This window comes from Durio zibethinus, chromosome 14, assembly GCF_047325235.1.
Source record: "Durio zibethinus cultivar Kanyao isolate XHJ-2024 chromosome 14, ASM4732523v1, whole genome shotgun sequence".
Lineage (NCBI taxonomy): Eukaryota > Viridiplantae > Streptophyta > Magnoliopsida > Malvales > Malvaceae > Durio > Durio zibethinus.
The window spans coordinates 16112282-16125222 of NC_143175.1; the positions used below are offsets into that span (position 1 = coordinate 16112282).

The 12941-nt window shown below is 32.7% G+C and overlaps 1 protein-coding gene and 1 pseudogene across 1 annotated transcript; both read left to right on the forward strand.

Moving 5' to 3' along the window:
* The first annotated feature begins 1598 nt into the window (after positions 1-1598).
* Positions 1599-3288, forward strand: LOC111295169 (putative acetyltransferase At3g50280; annotated as a pseudogene).
* A 3598-nt stretch (positions 3289-6886) lies between these two features.
* LOC111295085 (putative acetyltransferase At3g50280) lies at positions 6887-8633 on the forward strand. Its single transcript, XM_022888449.2, has one exon. It carries the CDS (start codon positions 6887-6889, stop codon positions 8321-8323), a length of 1437 nt encoding a protein of 478 aa, XP_022744184.2. The 3' UTR covers positions 8324-8633.
* The last annotated feature ends 4308 nt before the right edge of the window (positions 8634-12941 follow it).

Below are 12941 nucleotides of genomic sequence, written 5' to 3' on the forward strand. Positions count from 1 at the left end.
CCAATGCTCTAGGTGGGCTTTGCCTTTATTATTAAATGTAGGATCGAGCTTGGATAGAAAATGAGACCCAAAAAATTAGGCCAGACTAGACTTAGGCTTGCTTAAAATATTGAAATATCATGTTAGGCTGGCCTAAGGCTAGCCCAAACCTGACTCGACCCATGAATAGATCTAAAAAAGAATCAAAGAAATCCTTCCACCAAAAATAAATAAATAAATTTCTTTCATCATTGAATTGTTTTAAAATAATAATAAAAAGCAAAAGAGATAAGATCAAGAATTCATAATATAGAATTAAGTTGGTCATTTAAATCTTTAAATTGGTATTGGTATCATTCATTTACTTCATGTTGCAACACATACATTTTATTATTGTCAAAAAATATAAAGTAATGAATGATGATTCTAGGATTTTTTTTTTTTTTGAAATAAAAGATAATATTCTTAATTAAAAATAATTATTGGGGCCTTACCTAGATATGGGAGGGTTTCTTTTTTCTCAATGATTATTCTTTATAAGGGAATATTATGCTAAAGTTTAAGGGATATTATGAGAATTCCAAGTAGAGAAATACTTTTTGAAATTCCACCTAAATATTAAAGAATTCAGAAAGTATTCCAAAACTAAAGATTTTTATTTTATCCATAAATAAATGGTTTTGAAATGATTTTTGAAAAAAATAAAAAATTAAGGAAATTATTTTAAATATTAGAGTTATGGCCATTTTTATCAAAATAAAGGGATAACATATGATCAGTTGGTATCGCTTTTTAAACAGATATTGTTAGGGGTGCTAATCCTTTTTCAAGCGTAACCGCACTCTCAAACTGGGCTTTATTTTATGTAGACCAAAAATTATCTTTTTAATAGGTTTTAATTAACTTTAAGATTTTATTAAAAACATAAATTTTTTAGGTGACTAATCACATCTAATAAAAAAATACTAGTAATGGTTCACCTAATTTTGATTTGATTTCTTAAAATTTATCTAACGATCTCCAAAATTGTTATGACATCATATTCATGCATGCAATTCCTTATAAATACCTTTCCCTTGCAGATTCCAAAATTACTAAGACTAAAATGAGAAAAAAAAAAGCCCAAAAATTAGAATTAAAAAGAAAATGCCTTCATCTCCTTTAATTCTTGTCTCAAAATCAACAATTTTCCTAGGCTAAAAATAAAATTTAGAAGGCATCAAACTTTCAGTTTCAGATCTCCCAATGTTGTCTTGCCACTACATCCAAAAAGGTTAACTCTTCACCCTCCCTCCCATTCCCATTGACTCACTCATTTTTCTTTGTTGATGGTGTTTTGAGGTGTTGGTAGAAAGGGAAGTAGCTTGGTGGTTGCATGAAGGACAACTAAAACCTATAGCAAGAAAGTACGATCAATGGGTGTCGAAGTTATTTTTTTGAAATGCACTTTGACGCTTAAGTCAATCAATTGTTTTGTAAAGAAAAAGATATAAAGTAAATACTCAAAAAACGTAAGGAGGAAGGATTTTAAGTTCATACTATACCTAGACCTTTTTTCTTTTACCTTATATATGAGAGAAAGTATGGTGACATGATCATAATAGTTAACAATTAATACCGAATCTATGTAAACTTGAGGTGAGGCCATGTGATTGTGAGCTGTACTTAATAATTTCAAATAAACGTGGGTTGTATTTAATGATTTTAAACATGTTAGAGGTTAGCCGCTCTTAAAATGATGCCTTGATAAGATATTGGTAGAGGTAATTGGACAAGTTTTTTCTTGATGAAGGCGAGCTCACTCTGTGACAAGGAATCTAGATGTCAATCCTCATATATGATAACGTGACAGTCGAATGTGTATTAACTTAGCTATCTTAGTTGACTTAGTAAGCAGGTACAACACTCTTCTCAAACAATCCCTCAGCAAAACTCTATCGTTTTTCCCTTCCCTCATTGGCCGTTTTTACACCGACCAAGACGGCTACATTTACATAACTTGCAAAGACGTGGGCGTTGAGATAACCATTCAAAATGTGCCACGTGTTCATCCGCGACGTCATTGGTAGGATTCATGTCCCGGAGTTGGTTAAGAAGCTTTTCTCCTTCGACAAAACGGTAAGTTATTAGGGGTGTTAGAACCCAATCATGGCCGTCCAAGTTACTAAACTCGATGACGGAGTCTTCATCAGCTGTCCGTTAACCATGCGGTGAGTGTGGCTCGTCGTTTTGGAATTTCTTCAACACTTTCGCTGAAATTTGCAGAAAAATTAATAACAATAATCAGAGCATTGTAATTTGTAAAAATCTCAAGGCAACTAGATTTTTCGCTGGACTCGGCTTTGATTTCATCGGCGATTTTAAGAGTGCCAGAAGGTGGACAGCCGTTACGTGAGAGAATCTTCAGTTTAAAAATTTAACAGGCATATTTGAAAAATGGTTGTTGAAAACAACCGCCCTTTCTAATTCGGTGGAGATTTCGTCGTTTCAATTAATGTGAGCTCTTCCTTGGCGCGCAGTGACACGTGCGAGGAAGCTTCCGTGTTCTAAAACGACAACGATTATAACGGCGGTGAATTACCGTCGCAGGCTGTACCCAAAGCTGGACCCTATATCTTTCAGAAATGCGATTCAAAGCATTCCAACATACGCGTCAGCAGGTGATGGCACGTCACGTGACATACGCTGGCGCGCTGTGCAATTGAACGAAAATGTGAAAGCTCACGAAGACGAAACGAAGCGTCGTTTTATTCATAATTAGGAGAAGGATCCTCAGTGTTTTCTGTTGGGGAACTTTGACGGCGCGTCGATGACAATAGGGAGTTCTCCGAGGTTTCCGATGTAAGACAATGATTTTGGGTGGTATCCAGAGTTGGCGGTTAGGAGCGGTGGGGCCAATAAATTTGACGGAAGATCTCCGCCTTTCCTGGGAGGCAAGGGAACGGGAGCGTTGATCTAGAGGTTGTTTTGGCGCCAGAAATCTGATCACTAGTTCATGCAATATGTAACGAACTAAATCGTGTGGGGAGGCTAGTTTAACGGTGTAGATGTACTTTCATAATATGACGTGTTTTATTTTGGACTGATGGATGATTTTTATTCAGTTTGGTGGGTCCGGGGTCTGGAGATGGAACTGTGTTTAAGGTAATAATCGAATCGAGTTCGAGTTGATATAATATTAAATTTAAGTTCGAATTTGAATTTAACTCAAAATTTGAAGTCAAAACTCGGTTTGAACTCAATCGAGTTTTAATTTTTTTTAGTTCGAGCTAGATTCAGAGATAAAAATTAAATTACTCTAATTTGTTCAATTAAATTTGATTAACATGTAAAAATAAATTCGATTATTATATTTAACAAAAACTTGATTATTTATATTTAAGATTGAATTTCAGATATTTTATTAATTAGAATAATTAAAATATAAAAACTCGATTAAGCTCTTAAGTTACTCGAATCGAGTATAAAAATACTTAAATTCGACTCGATCGACAAATTGAACTACTCAAACTCAAGTTTGATTTGATAATAATCGAATCAAATTTAAATTTTATTCGAATTGAACCCGAATAATTTATAAGTACTAATTTATTATTTACATTCTTAACTATGTTTAAAACCGTTGTGATTATTAGTAAATTAAATAACCATACGAGGTTTAAAACTTCTAAAGTTTCTTACTTTTTTTTTTCTTTTTAAGTTTTTTATATTTTTACTTCATAACTCTAGGCTCCAAATATATATGTTCTCTTATCTCGTGTGTAAACATCCGCCGTTACTCCAAGTCGTGTTTTTTTCTTAATTTTAAAAAGGGGAGTTCGAAGTAACTGTGTAAGCATTATTTGATCATTGCTAATAATAACTAATAGTTACATAATTAACAATTTAGATTTGACTTAATGGTTGTTTTAAAGGATTGAGATTCTAAGTTCGAATTACCTTGAGCTCTCTTACACCTGTCAGATATACACACATATTTATATCATGTAAATAGTTTTAAATGAATATGAATAATATTAATTGTTAAACATTTAACTTAAAACTAATTAGTAATAAGTAGAAGAGTTTAATTTGAATATAAAATTATAAAAAATTAGATATTGTTAGATGTTGAATAACCTACTTTAACAAACCCTCATTATGTGTAAACAAAAATGAAAAAAATCTATTATGTGACAGATTTCAAAAAATTAATAGAAAAAAATCTTAACTCTTATATCATGTTAAGCAGCCAACTTAAAATTAATTGATTATAAATATATGAGCTCAACTTGAATATAAGACTATAAGAAATTATATATTTATTAAATGTGAAATAATCCACTTTAATATTAGTTGGTAAATAAAATAATTTACATATTATGTCAAATGAAAAGAACTCATCAAAAAGCCTAATTTTGGGGTGGATTGATCAAAAAAATTTGTGATGTTTTATTTGGATGTTTTGATTTTGGTAAAACGAATACATGCATGATATCATGAATTCGAGTTTTAAAACTTAAAATTTAATCTAATCGTTGTTATACAATTCTTAAAATAAAAGAAATTTAAAAGATTTAATATCCAAATTTTAGCACTTGCAATTTATTTTACTATCAATCAATGATTTTCACCAAATTATTCATCAACACCAGCTGGATCTATTTTTCTTCTCTCCGATTTTAAAATGAGAAAAATATTTTGTTTCACATTGTAATGAATAAGGTATGCATTTATATATATATATATATATATATATAGATATTTGAATTATGAAGCATTTATATTTTGTTACAAGATAAACCTTATTTTTAATGCGAGCAGATTCTTGAATGTAACCAAATTCTTCACGTACTCCATGGCTGTTCTTGAATTGTCTTGCCTTGCAGCTGGCTGCAGTTGAATGCTAAGGTTCACTGCAACACTCACGTCATGTCTTAAACAATAAATTAAAACGAATTACAAAATAATAATAATAATAATAATAATAAAACATAGAATTTTTCATGGTCGGTATATATTGAATTGTCATACACGTGGCAAAATGTCAAGGGGGTTGTTTCTTAAATTAACCTCTCTTTAGACATGCACCAAGTTCCTATACCAATCTTATAATATTGATTTTAATATTAAAATTTCTGAGTCAAACAATTAAGTAAGCTACAAACTTGCATGGATATATATTTAAAGGTTTATAAAACCATATATTAGTTTAAATGTTTTAATATTAATCACACACGCCGACAAATCAGAAATGGCGGCTGTTGGAGCTTCTTCGTATCTTAATAAACCGACCTTCGCTGCGAATCAAAAATCTCAAGTAGCTATAGTTAATATATACTGTAATTTAATTAAAATCAGATGAGACAGTTCAAAATTAGCTAAAAACACAGTAGAGATTCTTTCTTAGCCGACTTCTTTTTCTTCGGGTTTGTGAGTGACAACCAATGTACAGAATTATGTAAAAGAGTCAGCTCGGCTATGGATGGATTGTTAATATTTTGGCATGAAAATTTTGATTTGTCATGGAATCTTGAGACTGTTATTGACCGCATAGGACTTATTTTAAGCCAACCATTTTTTCTTTTTTAATTCAGTTGGCGATTAGTGAAAGAGTACAAATTCTTGCATGCCAGACGCAAATATGATCAGTTTCAATCGAATCTTGTAAAGTCAAATGGTAAATGAGATCATGAGATTTGGTCTATGAATTGGATGGATTGGCGTGAGTGAGGCATGCAAATCTCGAGGCTTTTTTTTTTTGTCATAATCCAAGACAAGATATATACATTCCTAAGATATGAAGGAAATCAAAATCTCTCCCCTTTGGATTCGTACTGCATGATGTGCGAAAAAAAAACTTACATGAAATTTGTTGGATGAAATAAGTGAAATTTTCTATTAAAATTTATTAAATAAAATTTAAAATTTAAAATAAAAATTAATAGGTCGAAAGTTCTTATTTTATAAATTAAAAATTTTTTTCAAAAATATTATATGTTTTTTAGATATGTATGTTTAATAAAAATTCAAATAAAATTTTTATCGTTAAATAAGTATTAATTAAATTTAATTATAAACAATATTATTTTTATATATTATTGATTTTTTCATTAAATTCTATTAATGTATTGATTTGATTTTTTTATTAAATTTTTATTAAATTAATTTTAATAAAAAATTTTCACAAATTTCACATAAATTCTTCACATGAAGTCCGTAGCAGTTTTTTTTTTTTTTTTTTGGTCATCCATATCAGATTTGAATACTGAACACCCCCACCCCCTCCAATTTAAAAATTACTGCTCTTTGTCCTCATTCAGCTTCCTTCAATTTGCAGAAATTCTACCAGAATTGCTCCTTCGTACATTTAGCTATTTATTCATTACCCCGGTCAAATCATCCCTTAGCACTCTACTTCTAAAATGAAAATCATTAAGTTTGTTTTCTTTATCTTGATTTAAGGAAGGGGATTAAATTCGAATCTTGATATTTCAATATGATATCATGCACAAATCATTGAATAAAGTAATAGGATGTGAATATGTAATTAAATTTACAATCTTGACGATTCAATTTCAAATACATGAAAACATCTTAAAGAAATGATTTCCACACTTTTAACTATTTATTATCAAGCTAAACTTTGGTCACATAAGAGGAGCAAACTCAAGAATTTAACATTTGAGACTATGGAATGTAATAAGAACAAAGAACCATTAATTCAATTTAATATAATAAAATTAAAATAAGGCAAACTATCACCATACTGCATTTAAGTGCATGCACCCCAACTCCTATAAATACCCTTTCTAATGCCCTCACTTTTCCCTCACTCTCACTCCCAACTAAACACTAAATTTCTAAGAATCTGAGAGTGAAATTCACCCACACCCCACCCCCCCCCCCCCCCCCCCTTCAAAAAAAGATGACCTCTTCAACTCTGTCTGTTACTTTGGTCTCGAAATCAACAATTTTCCCAGACCAAAAATCAAATTTAGGAGACCTCAAACTCTCAGTTTCAGATCTCCCAATGCTGTCTTGTCATTACATCCAAAAAGGTTGTCTCTACTCGCGCCCTCCCATTCCCCTCGACTCACTCGTTTCCCTTCTCAAACAATCCCTCTCCAAAACGCTCTCGTTTTTCCCTCCTCTCGCCGGCCGTCTTTACACCGACCCAAACAATTACATTTACATAACTTGCAACGATGCCGGCGTTGAATTCTACCATGCCTCGTGTGCAAGTTTGTTTATTCGTGAAGTCATTGGTCCTCTCGATGTTTCCCAGCTCGTTAAGAGGTTTTTCTGCTTCGACAAGACGGTTAGTTACCAAGGCCATTGTAAACCAATCATGGCCGTCCAAGTCACTGAACTCGGTGACGGAATCTTCATTGGATGTTCCGTTAACCATGCGGTGACTGACGGTACGTCGTTTTGGAATTTCTTCAACACTTTTGCTGAAATTTGTAGAAAAATTAGTAACAATCAGGGCATTGAAAAAATCGTAAGGCAACCGGACTTTTCACGGGACTCGGTTTTGATTTCATCGGCAATTTTAAGAGTCCCAGAAGGTGGGCCCAAAGTTACGTTTAACGAAAACGAGCCGTTAAGGGAGAGAATCTTCAGTTTCAGCCGAGAAGCCATTTTGGAACTCAAAGCCGAAGTAAACAACATGAAGGAGGAGCTTCTGATTAATGGAAACTTGAACGCTGTTGAAATTCTCGGGAAACTAAACAACGACAAGTACTTTAACGTTGACGGGAAGATTTGGTTGTTTAAAACCGCTCCGGTTTCAAATACGGCGGAGATTTCTTCGTTTCAGTCACTTTCCGCTCTCCTCTGGCGAGCGGTGACACGAGCAAGGAAGCTCCCGTCTTCCAAAACAACGATGTTTCGAATGGCGGTGAATTGCCGTCACAGGCTGAATCAGAAGCTGGATCCTTTATACTTCGGGAACGCGATTCAAAGCATTCCAACGTACGCGTCAGCTGGTGACGTCACATCACGTGATCTGCGCTGGTGTGCGGAGCAGTTAAACAAGAGCGTGAGGGCCCACAACGACGAAACGGTGCGTCGTTTTGTAGAGAACTGGGAAAAGGATCCACGGTGCTTTCCATTGGGGAACTTCGACGGCGCGTCGGTGACGATGGGGAGCTCTTCGAGGTTTCCTATGTACGATAATGATTTTGGGTGGGGTCGGCCGTTGGCGGTTCGGAGTGGTGGGGCCAATAAATTTGATGGGAAGATCTCCGCGTTTCCTGGGCGGGAAGGGAATGGGAGTGTTGATCTGGAAGTTGTTTTGGCGCCGGAAACGATGGCGGGGATTGAATCTGATCTTGAATTCATACAATATGTCACGAATTAACTTCGGGTTTTAATTTTTAGTGGTCATGTTTGTGATTTGAGGGTTACGTGTTTTGAATCAAGGTCGTTCGATGTGTTTGGATTGGGGAGGTCTAATTAGGGTTGGTTTCTTCTTCCTTTGCTTCTTTTGTTGGAATAGTCTTCTGCTTTGAACATTTTTTTATCAATAAATTTGAGCAATGTTTCTGAAAACTCAGGTTGTCTAAATTGGGAAAAGGACAAATCCGAGTAATAAAAATCAAAGTTGTCTATGTGCTTCTAAACTTCTCCAGTTTTAATGAATAAAATAAAGAAAGATAAGGTGCAGTGAGGTCTTTGGATAAGGAAGAAGTTAAAAAGAGGATTTTGGATTTAATCATTAAAGAAAGTGTTGTCTAAATTGAGAAAATAAAATAAAATAAAAGGGGAAGCAGACCCTCTAACGGGTATAAACAAGTAGAACTTTTAACATTTTGTTTTGTGAATATATTCGATTTTGTTAGTTTTATTTTTTTTATTAAATTTAATAAATAATTTTAAATAATATTTTTATATTTGTTTATTAAATAAATTGAATATAAATTAAAATTTATTTGATTTATTTATATTTACAAGTAAATTTATTTAAAAATCATTTAAAATTTATTTATTTAAAACTCGTTTGTTATTTGATAATAATAATAAAAACAAAAAATATTTTTATCTTTTACTTTAATTTTGTTTTAAAATTTGTTTATATTTATTTATAATTTCATTTATGTTTGTCCAAGATTTATTTATTTAAATTTATTTAATTATAATTTATTTATTATTTATAAATATATTATTTTATATATATTCATAAATATTTTTATTTAATATTTACAAAAATATTTTACCATTTAAACAAATTAAACTTGAATGATTAAAATAAATTTTTATTAAATATGAATCGAGCTCAAATAATTTTAAAATAAATAAATAAATCATTCGTTGATATTCATTCATTCATTTATATCCTTACCCCGAGTTCTTTTGTTTTCATGCTTCTTTGATTTCATGCTAAAAGATATGGATTGGTCAAACTCTGCAGTCAATTATCAATCAGCAGCGCCATTGAAATGGCATGGATGTCACCGGTTTGGTAGAAAAAAAAGGGAAAAAAATTCATAACAAGAAATATATAATCGCAAATAGAGTTAAAATTCCTATTTCAGTCAGTTACTGCAGCCATGCAGATTCCATTTGACTGGTAATGATTGCGGGGAGGGGAAGGGAAATAAGGTTTATTCATTCACTTTTTTTTTTTTTTTTAAGCCAAGTAATTTTATTACAAGAGAGAGAAATAAAATCTCTCGTGCAAAATACACCCAAAACATAGAAGCCCTAACAACAAAAATTGAGTGATCTCCAAAAAGAGAACCAGACTTCCTAAACAAAAAGATAATATCAGATAAAGCTAGAATCTCTGATCAACTGATACAACTCTAACAGAGAAACTCATACAATGAATTCGCAGGTTAACTCTAACAGCAAGGAGTATCGCATAAATCATTAATGGCACACCTCTTCTCTTCCATCTTCTCAACCCTAAGATTCTTTCGATAGCTTAACTCATCAATTTTGTCCACCTTGTCTTCGAGCACTGCTATTTTCTCATCCACATTGCAAAAATTTACGTTATTCCATTTTTCCAAGGTCTTTAGCATGTTCATTCTGAGTCATAGACACTGATCCGATCCTTTGACTTCAGAAAGTTGGTACCACTTATCCGCCATAGCCTTAATAAAATTCTCGTTCAAAAACCAACAATTGACAGCTTTGAATGGTTTTGGACACCAATCTACAGACTCGTTTGACAGAAGAATTGGGCAATGATCAGAGACTGCCCAGCCCGCTTGAGCCCTTTTTAACACTAATCTTTGAATTGCTTCGTACACACAACGGATCAGTGTGCTTGGATAGAGGAGAGAGGAAGGAAAGAAAAGTAAAAGAAACAAAATTATTGTTTTTTGTTTGGATAAATATTTAATTTAAAAAAAAAGTGAAAATCAAATATCTTTTGATTTTTTTTATAAACTTAATTTTTTTAATATCTCAATTTGGAGAAAAAGTTAAGAAAAAGAAAGTTAAGAATTTTTTTTGTATAAAAAGATTATTATGTCTATCTTTTTATTAATATTAAAAATTTAATAAAACAAACTAAATAGATCATAATTGTTTTGTACTTTTTTCAAAACCATTTCTTTTTTCAAGTAAATTTTATATATATCTTTCAATATAAAAATTTTTTATAATTTTTTAGTGATGTAATTTTGATAAATAGTTGATATAAATAAATATATTTTTGAATTTATGAGATGTCAGACTAACTCAAAATTTATTAATGCATATTTGTAAAGTATTTTTCTGTTTCACTTTATTAAAAACTATTGATATAGCAGCAATTGTAAGGTCAGACAAGATAAAAAATATATCATGATTTAAAAATACTCTAAAATAACAAGCAATAAAATGTTATAATTGAAAAAAATTATTATAATGAATTATTATTTTTTTTTTACTCTTTAACCAAATAATGATTATTAGAATTTTTTTCTTTTCTTTTTTGTTATTAATTTTAACTATCCAAACAATAATTACATATATCATTTTCTTTCCTTCAAAAAACTTTTTTTTCCTTTCTTTTCCTTTCCTTCATTAATATTTATTCAAAAATAGCACAAAAGTTTATCCAATATGATTTTTTTATTATCACTTTCGAACCATGTAAATTTCTTCTCCCGCCAAGAGGCATATCAAACAACTTGGTAAAACTTATGAAATTGTTGAATTCCGAGACATTTGTGCCCCCATACACGCATCAGATTTTGAACTCGAAGATTTCATCTCAAAGAGCCTTTTATGCCCAGGCATCGCAAGGATCTATACATTACAAACCACACACCTAAAATTTCAAGGAGTCCACCTATATTTTACCACCATTAGTCGATCGGTTACCACACTTTCTTCCAGCTGAAATATGGCTGTCCCGTATCAATAGTGCCCGTCCGATAAACCATTAGATGCTGCATATACCCAATCCAACTTTCCCCTACCCCATAAAGCCGACACTTCGAAATCTTTAACATCAACCATTTTTGTTTCTTGAATCAATAGTTTATCAATTCATATTTGCTTCTTGAATCAATAGCTTATCAATTCTGAAATTTAAAATTAATTTCTTTAATACCCTCCTTTTAACTTCATTACCCAATCCTCTGATATTCCAAAAAAGAATCCCCATCCTATAGCACCACCATGCATCAAAACTGACACCAAATAGAAGCAAAAATATATAACACAGCTTACCTTCAGTATCAACGCGCCCTTAATCCAATTTCTCGAGTTCTTTAAGCCTTTCCACGACCACTTCATCTTCACAATTGGCAGAGAACCCTTATGCCTTTCCAGTGCTCCACATATCTTGCGCTTCCTTCAAAATTACTTGAAATCCGTTGGGGAATCCCCGTCCAACAATGATTCATTCGCATATCTCCCCTGCTGAGACAATCTTTTCCTAACCCTCTTCTATAGTTGTTTTCTCCCTTTTGTCTCACTCTTTTCTATTTGTTCGAGAATATTCTCCTCAATCTCCTCGAAAAGTTTTTGCCTTTCTGAACATTTTGTTAGGCAAAGTCTCTTGATTTGTAGAGATACATCTTGGAGACTTAGCATCAACCTATTCCAAACTCAGCCCACATTCTACAGGACCAGACCCCTTTCCTTCCCAAGGCCCATCCGTGCGTTTTCATCGACCTCAACTATTTTTCTTGAATAAGAACCACTCCATGTGTCCTGTCTCATTTCGACCAATGGATGTTGGGAATATTCCTTGGACTTCTCAGACTCACTAGCTTCCAAACATTCATTAATTGCATTAAACTCCCCGTCCCCATCCCCACACCCGACTGCTCTATCTCCAAGAACCATTCACTCGTCCTTGGACTCAGCCATTATTCTCCCTACTCCCAATGTCACTGTCGCTACCATCTACATGCTCATAATATTCTGTGCTTAGAAATGCTTGATCTTCCTCATCTTTTACAAACATACCAATGCCAGAATCAGAGTCTGCGTCTAAGCAAGGAGTAACAACTTTTACGTCATCTTTGGCCAAGTTGTGAGAACAATTGAATAATGAAACCACATCTGATCCTACTTCATTGACACATACCAGGAATGATTTCCCACCACAGTCAATACTGACCAATTCATCTGTTCTTTCAAGCTGGTTGGTCATGATTAACACAGCTTCTCTGCTTAAGTCATTAAAACTTAAGGTTTTACTGTCCATCGAGATAAAATCACCCCAAATAGCTGCAATGTTTTTGAATGTATTATAACACCATGCAAGAAGAGGGACTCCATAATAGGTAATCCATGTTGTCCTATACTTAAACTCGACAGACTCAGACCATAAATCCACTTCTGCGAACCATTCCTTTAACCAAGACCAACAACTTTGCTTCATAACTTCCATTGTTTACTCCTCGTCGAATTCAATCAGAAATTGGCTCCCAGAAATTTTTTTAACATGGACATCAAACACTCCCTGCATCCTGAAGTTTTCTTTTAGCCTGTATGCTTCATACAATCCTCATGCAGTCCCAATCACACAT